The following is a 17,435-nucleotide window of genomic DNA, read 5'->3' on the forward strand; positions in this document are numbered from 1 at the left end:
AGCTGATGGATTTTGATCATTATTTTTTTTAAATTTATATATATTTCTTGTAGTCTTGTAGAGTATGTTATGTACACATATACCTACCTAACAATACAAAATGTTATGGGGCCGATAATTATGATTCTAAGACCTTCGAGTATACATATATAATTTCATAAAAATCGTTCAAGCGGTATCGGAGGATTATGGCAACTAATATTACGACAGGAGAATTTTATAGATGTAAATAAATAGATGGCTATTAAAAAATAGGGTCTTGGTGATAGAAGGGTGAAAATTAAGGGTTGTATATATATTTTTAATGGTACATACTATAAAATTAAGGTAGACAATTTTTTCTAAAACAATAAAAAAGTGGCAGAGGGTAACCCCCTTATAACTTATGGGTATAAATAATAGATTACAATCTATTTTCAATCCTACAGAATATATGTGTAAAATTTCATAAAAATCTGCCAAGACGTTTCGGAGGAATATGATAACTAACACTGTTACAGGAGACTTTTATGTATATAGAAGTAACTGTAAATTAAATAAGTAATAAAAGTGGCTTAATTTGCTCGTAATTAACCTAGGCGAAAAGTTTATTTTTTTAAATTCGTGTCAAAATATCAGCTTTTCAAATCCCAACGCAGATTTAGTCAATATGTTAATATGGTTATTCAAATTGTTTATAAGCCAAAAATGATTCTAATTTCGTAAAATGTTTTCAGAATGGTAAAAATGACTTCTTATTGATTTTTTAAATAAGTTGAAAATGTAAGTATTCTTCTTTTCTGTGGTTTCCACAGAATTGCTGTATCATTATTATTTTCTGAACAACAACATTGCAAAAAAGTTCTTTGTGATAAACAAATCGAATGCAATTTAAACTAATTGACAAATCGTCTTGCATTTTTTTATGCATTATGTGGACTGTTTGACTCAACATTTCATGCAATATCAAAGTCTTAAGTTCATTTTTGCAAAAGTTATAGCAATTTCTTTATTTTCGAAATTTAGTTTTATTTTGCAATTTCCGAAGTAACAAATAATCAGAACAAAACTCAAAAACTTCCATTTTAAACCTTTGCTTATCTACTAAAAGATGAATAATCTAAATAAGATATTTAATTACGTTATTTTTACCTGTAGCCATTTAAACGAAAAAATTGTCATATTTGACCCTTATTTGTTAATAATTAAAACTCTCGTCCGAACTGTGACGGGCATTGTTGTATTTATAATGTAATAGGTATAACTCTAAAAGAACCATTTGCTACCTGGCTGGTCAAGTGTCCTGACAAAAACCTTATTTTAAGGAAAAGTAGTAGAAAGGAAATACAAAGAAAAATATAGCGGTTAAAAAGCAAGCCAGAAAAGACAAAAGATACTACGTAAATCACATGGTAAAAATGTCAGAAAAAGTTGCGCAAGAAAACGACCATCAAATACAGTACAATATTATCCGAAATTTGACAGGGAAAACACTAAACAGTAATAAACAAATCAAAGATAAACAAGGAAATAATATAATTAAATCAGAACATAAAATAATACAAAGATGAAAAGAACCCTGCGAGGAAATATATTCCAAACACCACATATAGACGGAGATAATGTAATACAGGAAATAAACATTAGAACAGTTGAAATTACCAAAGAAGAAATACAAAACACACTGAATCAACTAAAAAAATGGCAAAGCCGCTGAAAGCGACAAACTACCGATAGATTTAATAAAGGCGGACGCAAACGAATCAGTACAAATGTTACACAAATTCTTTAACAAGATATGGGCCGACCAGAAATGGAACGTGGGTTTAACCATTAAGATACCAAAAAAGGGCGATTTAAATAAATGCGAGAATTGGCGAGAAATAACACTGCTATTGTCCTTTTCATGATCATTTTTCAGTGCGTCACAAATGATAGGAAAAAGGGTAAGTCCGTGATAATACACATTTATGACATTTATTCTAACATGACATTTTAGTTAAATCTGACAGTTGTCACATTTTATTTTCAATTTAGAATAAAAACAAATCAAATGTGTTTCTTGCATTTATAAAATGGTATTTTCTTTGATTTGTATAGTCTTATAAATTATAGAGATTATATTTGTAATATTATTATCTAATTAAAAAAAAATAATTTTTTTCAATTATGGCGCCATCTATCGACAACTAGAATAATCACAGAACTAGAAGTAATCACCGACGTGCCTTTTTTCTGTCACATACAATTTAATGCGTTAGAAAGAAATCGAAAAACTGTGACGCACTGAAAGATGATCATGAGAAAAAGAATAAGTGCCACATTCAAACTAATGTCAAATATCATATTGAATAGACTGAAGCCAGAAATAGACAAGAAACTAAGACTAAGAAACAACCAAGAAGGTTTTCGCGCAAAACGCTCCACTATCGACCACATTTGTATTATATCTGTACCTATCTCTGTATCTTGTCCCTGTACCTCTGTATCTCTTGTACTCTATAATTATCTTGGAACAAGCTGGTGAATGGCAAAAAAATATAAACATGTTTACTTTCACTTTGACTTTGAAAAGGCCTTCGATGGTATAAACAGAGAACAAATGTGGAAGATTCTAAAACTATATGGACTACCGATAAAATAAATCAACTTAATCAGACTATTTTACAGGAAATATAGAGCCAGACTAGAACATGCGGGAAAAATGGTAGTAGATATAGCTATACAAAGCGGAGTTAAACAAAAATGTGTGCTATCCCCGACAATATTTATAATAAAAGCGGACTGAATCATGCAGAAAATAAGCGATAATAAAACAGGTATTAGATGGAAATTGCATAACTAGTTGGACGATTTGTAGTTCGCAGATGACATTTGTCCCCTAATCGAACATAGCAGCCATAAGCAAAAGAAGATCGACAAGCTTGCAAAATACTCCCAAGATAATGGGCCTGAAGATAAAGACAAAAAAAAACCAAACTTAAAAAAAAACAGCAACCAAGAAACTAAAATTAAAATACAAGGAAGACAAATACAGGAGGTATGTAGATAGCTTTACATATCTGGGATCGATCATGGAAAAAAGACGCTAGTAGAGCAGTTGTAGAAAAAAGGATAGTAAAGGCACAATATGCACTCATTATATAATCATATAATGCATTAAGGTGATACAGTAGCGATCAACAAGTAGCCAAAACGCGTTCCAAGATTGCGGCTCTAATTTTGAATATTTTTTCGAGATATTTGGCACACGTATTCGTAATATAATAAAGAATGGCGGTACAGAGCCCAATTTGAAAAATATATTAATATGTGGAAATTACTCTGTAATTAAATACAATATTAAAAAAACGAGCCTGTACCGCCATTAAGAAGAACAAAAAAATACACTTTCTTCAAATAAACTTTTTTTCCGATGCCTAGATTTTGTGTCATTTTGGAACTACTAATGAAATAAAAAATTTTAGTAGTTCCAAAATTACACAAAATCTAGGCATCGGATAAAGAAGTTTATTTGAAGGAAGTGTATTTTTTTGTTCTTCTTAATGGCAGTACAGGCTCGTTTTTTTAATAGTGTATTTAATTACAGAGTAATTTCTACATATTAATATATTTTTCAAATTGGGCTCTGTACCGCCATTCTTTATTATATTACGAATACGTGTGCCAAATATTTTGAAAAAATATTCAAATATTCAAAATTACAGCCGCAATCTTGGAACGCATTTTCGCTACCTGTTGATCGCTACTGTTTCCTCTTAAGGAAAATCTGGAACACATGCGATATATCACAGTTAACCAAAATCTAAATATTAATAGCTGGAGAAGAACTGTTACAAGAGATCATGAAAGAATTGGCGTTGAGATGAAGAGAAGTCAAACAAAGAGCGAGAAACAGAGAGCAATGGAAAATACTTGTATAGCAAATTTCGAAAGAATAAAACAGAAAAGAATGCGCTAATCCTGCGAATCAGCCATCTTTGATTTTTGGCTAAGAAACGCAAGAGCGCCCAATACTTCATAATAAGGGAAGGTATTACAGGGAGAGGGAGAGAGAGAGAGAGAGAGAGAGAGAGAGAGAGAGAGAGAGAGAGAGAGAGGGAGAGAGAAAGAGAGAGAGAGAAACAATACTGATTAATTATCGAAATAAAATTTAAGGTAAACCTAACCTAACCTATCGAAAGGCTCATCAAACAATTATTAACTAAAAAAAAAAAACATTTGTCAAGGGTATATAGTGGTATTAGGTATATTACATTATAACTTATTCCATCGAAATCTTCCGAAATCCATAATCTTCCATCGAAATAAAATAGAAAATTTTAAAATCTAGAAAATACATTATTCATAACTACACCCAAGAAATAAGTTTTTCTAACCTGATTTAAGAGTATAAAAACGAAAACAAAGAATTTACAGCAAATCTTTATCGTATATCCGAGCAAACCACCTAGTTGGCAAAAGTTATAAATAGAATTTGTCTGGGTTCTTCAACTAAATTCTCACGTAAACACGACCAAGGTTAAATATTTTACTTGATATTATAAGTACATTGTTGCCAGTATAACGGATGCCAAAGCGAGCGCTAACTGTATGGAATCATTCTTGTTAATATACACGCTGTATATTGATCGGAAGTCACGAAGAGTCAAAACTATACAGAAGCCACGAGGGACGCAAATGCAATATATATATATATATATATATATGTTTGCGATTTGGGTATGTATATTTGAGACAAGTCCCATTTCTGAGCCTTAGAGATTACTTAGAGCAGATCTGTTGTATCGCCCAGTATTACCCGGCTTGGTGTGAGATATTCGGTCTTTCGCAATAAACTGAATTACTCCTTACTATTTAGATTATTCTATTATCTGCTTAGATCAGCTCAGATCATGAGTCAGGATTCATCCTATTGTCCAAGGTATGTAATCGCTTAACAGAGTTTTAGCCTCACCGAAAGCTATGAATTTATTTAAAAGACTAAGTTTTCACTCTTATGGCACACAATATATCCCACCAGAATGAAAACAATGGGAACCTTCTCTGGTTACACCTCCGAGGCTTCTACAATTTGCAAGCCATACGGATGCTGAGACTAAGGAAGATGAGGGAATTCTACAATTTACAATTCACGTCACATCTGCTCAGCGCGGTAAAGTTCCAACGAGACTGGTTCCCTTCATACTCCACACAGAGTAAATGTAAATAAAAAAAAAATGAAAATGGTTATTCATTTTTTTGAATTTATTTAACTTCATACTTACGTACTTCATTCGGCTTGGCTAGTTAAACGCCAAAATAAGGCTTTGGCAGCGCTGATATGTCCGTGCGTTGGACTTAAAAAGAACATAAGAAGTAGTTTTCTCCAAGTTATCACATAGACGGCACTTAAGGTAACTTACCAGCCCAAGACAATGTAGGTGTCATCGAGTCATTGATTAATAACTACATGTTGGCTGGTTCATAATCAATGTCTGAGTCTAGAGTGACTAGTGTATACTGACTGACAAAGAGTATCTTCTACGATTAAGTATGAGCAGTTAAGTTACGAGACTTTGAAGGCCCTGCTACATGCAACCTGAATCAATTTCATTATCATTTCTGATATCTTCGCCATTAGACAAAAAACTTGTGAACGAATCTTTTTGAGGCTAAGTCTAGCCAGTATCAAGAATGATCTAAACAAGCAGTGGAAACAAGAATATTATGAATATAGACAACACTCCAACTCACAATTTGCACTGATACAACCCACAATCCCGAGTGAATTTTGGTTTAAAAATTGCTCTGTTCCACGTAGATACATTACATCTATTATCAGAATGAGATCTGGACACGCGTGTTATCCAGCCCATCTAGCAAAACTTAGAATTTTAAGTTCCAATTTATGTGAAGATTGTCAAAAAAAAAACAGATTTAAACCATATTTTCTTTGCATGTACAAAATATATACAACAAACTGATGACTTAATAAAAAATTTAATCAACCATAAAATCCTTCCTCCCTATAACATTTGCTACCTTTTGTCATTAAATAATAAAACCGTATATGACTATTTAACAGAATTTATTTCAAAAAATAGCCTTAACTTGTGAGCACAGTTAAACTACTAACCTTTGTTTTACCCCATTTGTTTAAAACCTTCTTTCCGTGACCCAGTCTAGTTTGTGTATTAATTTAATGTCTTGATGGGTCCCTAGACGAGAAGCGAGTAACCATGTTATTCCTTACTGATAATCAAATAGGTATTGTGATAATTACTTTCTTTTCTTTGCTTTAGGAAGAACTAAAAACGTTGTGACTGACTGAATGGCAAAAGCTTGTGCCAAAAAAAAAGTCCAGCCAGTACTGAAGGGCAATCTCTCCCTTAATAATAATATAAGGGAGCCCATCTTTATAGCCCAGATTAAGCATTATAGTCCAGGAACCAAAGCTTTTCACCTCGCAATTTTTACAGAATGGATGGATTTGCTTGAAAATTTGACAATAAGTAGTGGATAGTCCAAGGATCAAAATCTATATGATGCCGAAAGGCGCTTTTACCATGGGGGTGGTTGTCACCCCATCTCGGGGCTGGACATTTTTTATTATATTTTGACTGCAAAAGTTGACAAAAACATGCATTCTAAGCAAAAAATATTCTATACATTTTTTTGAAAAAATTATTAGTTTTAGATTTATTCGCTATCGAAAGTGTTAGTTTTATATCAAAAAAATCAATGTTTTTCGATAATACTCATTTATGATTCATTAAATTTTTACCGTAGAAAAAATTTTTTCAAACCAAGTTCTTGAGAATTAAATACCCTACAATTTCATATTTAAACATTTTTTCGTATCTCTGATGCTAATCTTTCTATTCTGAAGAAAATGGCATTTTTTACCAAGCTACAAAAATTCGTTATTCGCTTTTAACTCCAATTTTTTAAAAACTAATTATTCTAAGCCAGACAAACTTTCATAATCTAATAATAATACATAAATAAAGAAAAATGAATAAGGTCAATTACTAAAAACACCGCTAACTTACATTATTATGCTTCCAATTGGATTTCTCGCTTTTTTTTCAAAAAAATATATTGATTTTTTAACGGTAACTTTTTTGTTTTTAATCTTAGAAAGTTTGGTAAAAGGGAAGTTTGTAGGTTTTTACAACGTCTATAAGCTTATTAGTATTAAATCTTTTTAAAATCCTCAGTTGCAAAGAGAGGTGACTTTGAAAGGGTTGGTAAAGGTGGTTTTTGCATGTTATTAAAAGTTTTAATTGTCAACATCTCATTCAATTTTTTCCATAAAAAATTTTTTGCAAACCACGTTCTTAAAAATTAAATAAGCTACAATTTCATTTTGAAACATTTTTTCGTATCTCTGATGCTAATCTTTCTATTCTGAAGGAAAGGCCATTTTTTCCAAACTACAAAAATTCGTTATCAGCTTTTAACTCCATTTTTTTTTTTTAAACTAATCATTCTAAGCCTATCAAACTTTCAAACTATCAAACATAGCCTAGAACCTATTAATAATATATAAATAAAGAAGACCAAATAAGGATAATGACTAATTTTAATTAGGGTGGTGATTAGGAGGTTGCTTCCGATTACTTTTTCGTTGAAATAAATAGGAACTGACTTTCTTTTTATTATAAGTTCCTTAATTTTTGAGCTAGAGACTTTTTTTTATTTCTGAAGATAGATATTGTTAAATACCTTAAATTAGTTTTAACAAGTTATCTTCGAAAAATGCATAGTTTTCCTGTCTTTTGACTTCGAAACTACAATATTTAGCATTTGACGAAGAAGAGCTAAGATATAATAAATTATATCTCGATTACTATTGGCCTTAAAGAAAATTTAAAACAACGGTTTTGTTTATTTTTTTTAAAGGTACATTTTTGTTAAGTAAAGTTGTTTTGATAAAACGACAACTTTTGGAGATATTAGCAGAAAACGTTTAAAAACATTAATTTTTTCGATATAAAACTAACACTTTCGATAGCGAATAAATCGAAAACTATTAATTTTATCAAAAAAAATGTATAGATCGTTTTTTGCTTAGAATGAATGTTTTTACCAAATTTTGTGGTCAAAATATAATAAAAAGTTTCCACCCTCGAGATGGGGTGGCAACCACCCCCATGGTGAAAGCGCCTTCCGGCATCATATAGATTTTGATCCTTGGACTATTCACTACTTATTCTCAAATTTTCAAGCAAATCGATCCATTCTGTAAAAATTGCGAGGTTTTGTTCTATTTCAAGCTTCATTACTTGGACTATTATGTAAATGTGCATATGTGTAGCTATGTGTATTTTGAGTTTGATATGGGTATTCACGTATCACACCGGTTCATCATAATCCTGTCCTTTGCGTCCACTGCTGGATATAGGCCTCCCTCATTTTTGTCCATTAATAATAATAATAAAGGCCTTTATTCATTCTATAATATTATTCACATAATGAATATTAGTTTAAAAAAAGCTCCAGGCGAGTTTCAGTTCAGGAGATGTATAATGCGAGGCAGAATACATGTCCTGTCTGTTCAGCTAACCTGGGTGAATTGTGCTCTATTTTGAGCACTTTGCATCCAATTTCTAGACATTTTCTTGAGATCGTCAGTCCAACGAGTAGGTGGTCTTCCTCTACTTCTTTTGTCTAATCTCAGCCTCCACGCAAGTAATCTCTTCGTCCATCTCCCATCACTGATTCGGGCGACGTGTCCGGCCCAGTTCCATTTCAGGGTGTCAATTCGGGAAATTACATCGGTAACTCCTGTTCTTCGTCTTAAGTCTTCATTTTTAACTCGGTCACGAAGCTATGTACTCAGCATTGACCTTTCCATTTTTTCTGGGCTATTTGCAGCATTTTAGAAGTTGTAGCTGTCAATGTCAAAGTTTCGGCACCATAAGTCATCACAGGCAACACATATTGGTCAAATGTTTTACGTTTTAAAGAAATTGGTATATCGCTTTTAAAGATGTATTTGAGTTTTCCATAGGCTGCCCATGCTAAGTTTATTCTTCTTCGTAGTTCGCATGTTTGGTTGTCTCTTGTGATCTTTATTTCGTGTCGAAGGTATATGTATTTTTCCACTAGCTCTACTTCGTTGTCTCCAATATTGATATTTCCGCTAGGTACTAGCTTTGTCATGAATTTTGTTTTGGAGATGTTTATTTTAAGACCTACACTGGCACACACTAACTGAAGTTCATGTAGCATTGTACATATCTCCTTAAGGATGTCAGAGAATAAAACTATGTCGTCTGCGAATTTCAAATTTGTTAATCTTCTACCTTCAATATTCAGGCCTCGCTCTTCCCAGTTAAGTTTTTTACAAGCATATTCTAGTACTGCGGTAAACAGTTTAGGCGATAAGGTATCGCCCTGTCGGACTCCTCTGCCCATTGGGATATGGTCCGTGTTTTTATGTAGTTTCACCGACATAGTTGCGTTCTTGTATGTATTGTAAATTAACCTTGTGTATCGGTAGTAAATGCGGCATGCTTGTAGTGCTTCCAGAATTTTGTCAAATTCTACCGTCTCAAAGGCTTTATGGAAATCTACAAAAGCCAAAACGGGTGGTCGATTGTATTCGATAGTCTTTTCTATTACCGTTTTAATGATCTGTAGGTGATCATTTGTTCCAAATCCAGTGCGAAATCCCACTTGCTCCATTGGCTGGTAGAAATCAAGTTTTTTCTCAAGACGATTCGTTACTATTTTTGTAAGGAGTTTGTATAATTGATTAAGAAGGCTTATAGGTCTGTAATTTTCTAATTCATGGGGATTTCCTTTTTTGTACAATATAATTATTTCAGCATTGTGCCATTTGTCGGGTATTTTACTATCTAAAAGGCACATGCTAAACAGGTTTTTTATTTTCTTAAGAAGACAAGTGCCTCCGATTATTTTGATTGCATCAGTAACTACACAATCCTCGCCTGAAGATTTGTTATTCTTAGCTTTTTTTTGGGGTAGTTTTATTTCGTCTATTGTGATTTCCGGTAGCAGTTCTGATCCTTGGTTGACAATGCCCTTTTCCTTGTTAATATTTCTGGTACTTGATCTGCTTTGTTATTTACTTTGTGTTGGCTTGTGTACAGCAATTTGTAGAAGTCTTCAACTATTTTAAGGGTTTCCTCTGTGTTAGTTGTAAGATGACCATTTCTATCTTTAATCTTTATTATCTGCCTTGTCCCCGTTCTCAGTATTTTTCTCAATACTTTCATACTTCTATTGTTCTCAATGGCATGTTCGATTTGTTCTTGGTTGTTGTATTTTCGACTGTCTTGTCTAATAGCTTTGGATATTTCTTTATTTAATTTTTGTAGTTCTTTAGTTTTAGTTTCCGTGTCGCTTCTCATTTCTCTTCTTGTCTGCATTAGTTGCCTGGTATTTTGGCTGATCTTCTCTTCTTTTTTAGTTCTAGGATAGAATTTGTTTTGACTTTCCAGTGAGGCATTTGTTAATTTATTATTTAAGTCGTTCATATTACTTTCTGCTTCAGGACTCCTAAGTATGTCTGAAATACATTGCTGAAAACTATCTACATCTGATTTCCATTTTCCATTTCCTATTTTCATCCATGGTTTTGATTTGTTCTTCTTTTTAATCATCTTATACCTCTCCTTCTTTGAGCGTATTTATATTTTACCTATTTCAATATTTATATAATTGTTCATTTGTATTCACATTGTTTAATTTAACGAGACGATTTTAACAAAAATGCGTATTTTTGGGGGCCATTAATAATACTATATTACATTACATTACTATGCTCTTTATAATAGTGTTGTATATTCGATGTTTATTTTTTTTGGATATATGTTGATCCCAAATAATACTATTCAGTTGAGATATGGCCCTTCTACCTTGAGTGTTTCGTTTTTTATAGCCTGATCTGATTTGCCGTCGTCCGTGATTTCTACTCCTAAATAAGAATATTTATTGTTGTACTTAATGTGTTGTCCGTCGTTTAAAACTAGATTCTGTTCGTTGCTACCGATGTTCATGTACATTGTTTTCTCTATGTTAACTTCTAATCCCCATTTTTTGTACTCTTCGATTAATTTCCGAGTCATGTATTCCAGATCGTCATATTCGTTGGCAATCACAATTTGATCATCAGCAAAACATAGAGTGTACAGGTTGTTATTATTTAATTGTATATCCGTGCCGCTGCACTTCCGCTTCCAAAGTTTTAATGCTTGTTCCAGATATATTTTGAAAAGTGTCGGCGATAGGCAGCATCCCTGCTTCAGTCCTTTGTCTACTACAAAACCTTTGGAAATATTCGTTCCTATTTTAACTTTGGCGCTGGCGTTATCATATAGTTTTTCCACTGCTGTTATGAGATTTGAGTTGATGTTCGTTTGTCTTAGAGTGTTCCATAACTTGTTTTGGGGGATGCTATCGTAGGCCTTTTTTAGATCAACAAACAAAAAGTGGACTTCTTGATCTACAGCAACCTTTTTTTCTATAAGTTGAGTGATACAAAAAAGGTAGTCTATGGTCGATCTACCAGCTCTAAAACCCGCCTGTTCTTCTGCCTCCATATCAGTGTATTCTCTTTCTATTCTATTTTTGATCATTTTCCCATAGATTTTACTAATGGTACTAGTAACTGCTATTCCACGATAATTGTCGCAGTTTTGTTTGTTTCCTTTTTTATGTAAAGTTGAAATGGTAGAGGTTTTAAATTCAGCTGGAACCTCTACTTTGTTTATGCAGTTTTGAAAGAGTATTTTCAGGTGTTCATATAGTTTTTCAGTTCCATATTTTATTATTTCTGAGGGTATATTGCCAGGTCCGGGTGCTTTTTTGTTTTTGAGTGAAGTACAGATATTCTTTACTTCCTTTTTCGTGATTCTTATAGGAGATGCTTCGACGCGTATGTTTTGGTTATTTTCTTTTATTTTGAATTCCCTTCGATCTTCTTGTAACAGTTTACTGAAGTACATGTCCCATGTTTCTAACGAAACTGGTGAGATTAAATCTTTTTCTTGTCGTTGGTCCTAAGAGGTTTAATAAGTTTCCAGCTTTCTGTAATTCTGGTTCCTCCTATATACGTATTTATTTTTTGACAGTTTTGATCCCAGGATTTATTTTTTTTCTGTCTTATCATTTGTCTTACCTTTGCTTGATGGTTTTTGTAATTCCTCTACCATTTGCGGTAATATATCTCTTCTCTTTAGTATACATTATGCCAATAAAATTTCAGTACGTAAATTTGTTTTTTTCTTTAGGTGGGTTGAAGTCTGGCTCCGAAAACGTCGACAGTACCTATGCGGAGACAGTCCTCCAGTCGCTGCGTCCTTCACAGACTCCAAATACACTTGCCGACACGTCGATGATGATCTAAGGACAGCTCTATGCCATAACAAGAACAATCAAACTGTCATTGATGTGTTGAAAAGCGACATTGAATGCGGCTGGAGCTTTGCACCACGTATATCCACACTACCTGTCTTAGTGTTTGTCTTTATTGTTTCTACGTTACAGTTAATTTAAACACTGTTTATTTTGTGATATAATTATTATTTAACTCTGATAATCCAATTTTATGACTGACACCAAAATAATTCTTTGTTTCTAGTTCATTAACTAATTGTATTAACAATTTTTTTTCTAAGCCCATTTGGCTCTTAATATCTTAATATCTGAGTAAAAGATTATACAAACTATTGTTATTTATGTTAGTACATGTTTTATTTGTACAAAATAATAGAATTTTACTTTAAAATTTGTAGAGTTTAAATGGACACACTAGTACTTTATTTAACGTGTTAAGTATGTACTCATAAATTCAGAAACTAAGTATTTATTTTATATTATTTTATTTTGTATAATTTTATTTAACATGTAAGAATAAGCAAAATTCCTAGATTAGTACCTTATTATACATAACATAACATGTTGATTTTTTTCTTTTACAGTGACCCTTTTTTCTTAATTTTTGCTGGGTATGTATTTTTTTTTGTTCTGTATTTATACGAAGTTTTCTGTATTTTTTCAATGGTTCCAACTAAAAAATACAAACAGTTGGCTAATAACAGTGTAATCACGAGTGTAACCACTAGTCAATATTAGTACTTGAACATTTGTTTTTCTTCTTCAAGTGCCTTCCTCTATCGAAGGTTGAAAATGATCATGACCTTGCGCACCCTGTTGACTGCCGCTCTAAACAGTTGTGCACTAGAGCATTTAAACCATTCCCTCTAGTTCTTAAGGCAGGATATTATTCGCCTTCCCACATTTTACTTTCCTCCAAGTTTGAAGAAAGTTTGAAATGGGAGACCATTGTACAAGACCGACAAGAGGGGAGGAAAATAGTAAACGCGACGAAGACTCACGAGTTGTAGACCAAGAAAGAAGAAAAAAAGAAGAATAATAAGTTGCACTAATGAGTATTTTTATCCTCTACTCACGTGTTTCTAAGTACTCAAGTTTTCGTCTTTGATAGTTAATATTATTTTCTATGCTTTTAGTTACTTCCATGTTTTACATTCTTTGAATCCATGATATTCGTAGAATTCTTCTGTAGCACCAAAATCACAAGGTGGACAACTTATTCAGATCGGCTTGTTTAAGTGTAAGCCATAAAGAAGAGTAGAGAACACGTAACACTGAAACATCTTTAGGCGTTGTTCTAACATTATATCCCGACAACAAAGAAATTTTTTAAGTTTAATGGATGATGTACGGACTATTTCAATATTGTCTTAATTTCTTTGGTTTGGTCTACATTTGCTGTTATCTATGTTCATAAGCATTTGTAGGTATCACACTCCCAATTCTTCTTCTTCTTCTTAGCGTTCTATCGTCTACGTTTGGACATAGGCCTCTCTTAACTCCTTCCATCGGTTTCCATCCTGAGCAACATATTTCAACCCACCTCATCTGTGGTCTTCTCTCGGTCGTTTACTTTAGTAAGGTCTCCAATGTTGTATTGTTGCATTCCAAAGTTGGTCTTTTTGTCTAGCAGTGTGGCCTGCGAAGCTCCATTTAAGTTTGGCAACTTTTGTTGTTATGTCCTCGACTTTTGTTTTTGATTTTACCCAGTCGTTCCTCTTTTTATCTGACAGTCGTATACCTAACATTGCTCTTTCCATTGCTCTTTCTGTTGTGGCTATTTTATTCATATTTGCTTTGGTTAGGGTCCAGGTTTGACATCCATATGTCATGATAGGAAGGATGCACTGGTTGAACACAACACTTTGCTCCTCAGGTATTGGGGTATTTTGCGGTTCTTAAGTATCCAACTAAGTTTTCCAAATCCTGCACACTCCCAATTACAGAATCTTTAATAATCAACTGGATGTTTACATCTGCTGATTTAATCATGATCATGCATTTAGTTTTCTTTAAATTTATCTTCAGTCGGTAATCATGACATCATTTATTAAGTTATTGCATACCGTTCTGTAAATCATTCTTGTTATCAGTCATTATTACTCCATCGTCTGCAAAATATAAGTTATTCAAAACTTCTCCACTGATAGAATAGAAATACCTTCTATCGAATCTGAGTCTATTATGCCCACGCCATTTCTAGAGCCAAATTGAGTGTCACTAATTTTACATACAAGCATTTGAACAATTACGCTGTGTATCATTTTTTTAAATATTTTAAATGTGTGACTTACTAAAATTATTGTTATGAGATCTTAGCAGAGGTTGTTGCACTTGACTTTTTGGAAATTGCTATAAAGTTCGATTACAACCACTGGCTGGAGATTGCAGTCTGGGGTATTACCAAGATTTCAACCATTACATTTGTAACATTTTCATCAATGGGCACATCATCTGATCAAGTAGCTTTGTTCTCTTTTGTGTTTCGGGTGGTATGGACGACTTCTTCTTGTAGTATTGGCGGTCCCGTATCTTCTGTTGTTTCTAATCAGAGTTCTTCTCTTTCATTTTTCATTGATCTTTCTATATTTTGTATCTGTGCGTAGTCTTACAGTCATGTATGCATTATTGTTTATGTTCACGATCAGTTTGGAGTACTGTATCTATACGACTTTCTTCCAACGCTATCATTACGCTGTTAATTTCTTTCGTATAGAATGCTCTGTAAAAGTTTACGAAAGTCAGGACCAGTGGTGGGTTGTATTCGCTGAATTTTTGTATAATCCCTATGATGCTGTGTAGGTGGTTGTTAGTGCCAGACTTTTTTCTACAACCTGCCTATTCTACAACCTGCCTGTCGGTAAAAATATATTTTTGTTTGCAATCTATTTCCTATATATTCTCTAAAAGTCTGTCTCAATGTTTATTTCTTTCACGTTCTTCAGTGTGTTCCTTACTTCTTCTATTGATACATAAGGCATCAATTCCGGTTCCTTGGTTGATTAATCCTTTTTCTAAATTTTTTTAACTTTTCTATAAGATATTCTTCATAGTTTTGTTCAAAATCATCTATGAGGATCAAATAGTCATTTTATAGGATCTGGTGATTGTTCCGTTATCAAAAGAAAATAAAAATTTTCTTTAACTAACAATAAAACACTAAAAACGTTTGTTTTCTATACTTCCACAAAATTTATTATAACTAAGTGACTACAGCTGTTTCGGCAGAGTGCTTTTCTCAAGTGATATAGTTTACAATGTGTTTGCCTTTTTAAGTCTTCAACTGAAGAGGTTGAGGAGTGGGGAGCTGTTTGTCTCGAGTTGGTCATTCAGAATTATACTCGTATCTGTATTTTTCAGTTTATTAATTTCCATAGATTCTAAAAAAGATAGCTTAAGGCCTTTATTTTGAATATGCAGAATCTGAAACTCTTCATTGAAAGAATGATTATAATCTACAAGGTGAAGTGCGTATGTAGAAGTGTCTGTTTTTCTATTGTTGAATGCCCTTTTGTGTTCTGCTATCCGTTTGTCAAAAGTTCTGCCAGTTTGACCGATGTACGTTTTCGGACAGTCACCACAAGTTAGTTTGTACACACCACTCTGTAGTTGCTTTCTCTTTCGGCTTTTATTGTTCTTATAGAATAGAATAGAAATATGCTTTATTGCCACTGAAAATTTTTACAATTTTATGGACAAAGCTTACATACAGTCAAAAGAAAAACATAATATAAATAACAAATAACAACTACAATTTACTAAAATTAGATAAATCGTCAATAATGTACAGTATAAGATATAAAAGCCAAGACAAAAACAATTTATTGCAAAATATATATAAATTGCAAATTTAACATACAACAAATAAAATAAAATAGGTACAACATAAGGAACTGACAAGTTTATGCTACTGAACATGGAACCCAATTTTCTTAGTTATTCATTAAGAAATTCTTCTATTGAATAATATGGTCTTTTGGATAGATAGGCTTTTGTCATTTTTCGGAACTTAGGGAAAGATGTTGGACATTTAAGTTGTAACGGAAGATGATTGTACAGTTTCTTTGCGGAATATAATATAGATTTCTTTACTAACTCAGTGGATGGAATCGGTAAATAAATATCAAAGATTGAATTTCTGGTGGAGTAAAGATGATTGGGCCTCGATGGAAAGACATGAAGGTGTTTACGAATTAAACAAACCGTTTCTAGAATATATAAAGATGGAAGTGTTAAACTTTCGTGAACTCTGAAGTAACTTCTGCAATGTGTAGATCTTCTGAGGCAAAACAAATATCTTATTGCTCTTTTTTGCAATCTAAAAATGACATCAAATTGAGCAGCTGTACTAGAACCCCAAAAAGGAAGACCATATCGAAGATGAGACTCGAACAACGAAAAATATGTTATTTTAGAAGATGCTAAATTGAGTTCCCTTGAGACAGATCGTATTGCATAGCAAGCTGAGGCGAGTTTCTTACTTAACGAATCGATATGAAGTGACCATTTGAGGTTGCTGTCCAAAAAATACCAAGAAATTTTACAGAATCAACGGTACTGATCTGGCTGTTATGAAGTGGCAAAGGTTGAAGAGCTCCTTTATAGGATAATGCTACTGTTTTATTTACGTTAAAAGAGAGTAAATTAGAGTCAGACCAGGTCTTTATCGTCAGTAGATCCGAAGTTATAGTTTCATGAAGAGATGCAATAGTTGAGTTGCTCCAAGTGATACTGGTATCATCAGCAAAAAGAAAAATTTTCCCATTGATTTTTAAATTAGTGATGTCATTTATAAAGATAAGGAACAGTATAGGACCCAATACTGAACCTTGTGGTACCCTACATACGATGGTTTTGAGACTAGAGTCAGTATCATTTGCTCTAACTAGTTGTTTCCGATTATTCAAGTAGGATTGGAACCAATTCAAAGAAATACCTCGAATTCCATAGAAATTTCGTTTTGCAATCAAGATGTCGTGATTTACACAATCAAAAGCTTTGGCATAGTCGCAGAAAACAGTGGCAGTATAAAGATTATTGTTTAGTGCTTGGTAAACCTCATGTAGTACAGAAAACATGGCATCAGTGGTACATTTATTTGTTAA

General features: G+C 32.9%; 1 protein-coding gene across 2 annotated transcripts in view; it reads left to right on the forward strand.

Moving 5' to 3' along the window:
- Window positions 1-15,658, forward strand: part of LOC114339516 (chaoptin) — a 102,498-nt gene extending 86,840 nt beyond the window's left edge. For both annotated transcript variants that reach the window (XM_050642562.1, XM_050642563.1), the window contains exon 16: window positions 12,225-15,658. In XM_050642562.1, the coding sequence (XP_050498519.1) occupies window positions 12,225-12,489 (265 nt within the window). In that variant the 3' untranslated portion in view covers window positions 12,490-15,658. The remainder of the gene's footprint in view (window positions 1-12,224) is intronic.
- Window positions 15,659-17,435: the final 1,777 nt, after the last annotated feature.

This window comes from Diabrotica virgifera, chromosome 2, assembly GCF_917563875.1.
Source record: "Diabrotica virgifera virgifera chromosome 2, PGI_DIABVI_V3a".
Classification (NCBI taxonomy): Eukaryota; Metazoa; Arthropoda; class Insecta; order Coleoptera; family Chrysomelidae; genus Diabrotica; species Diabrotica virgifera.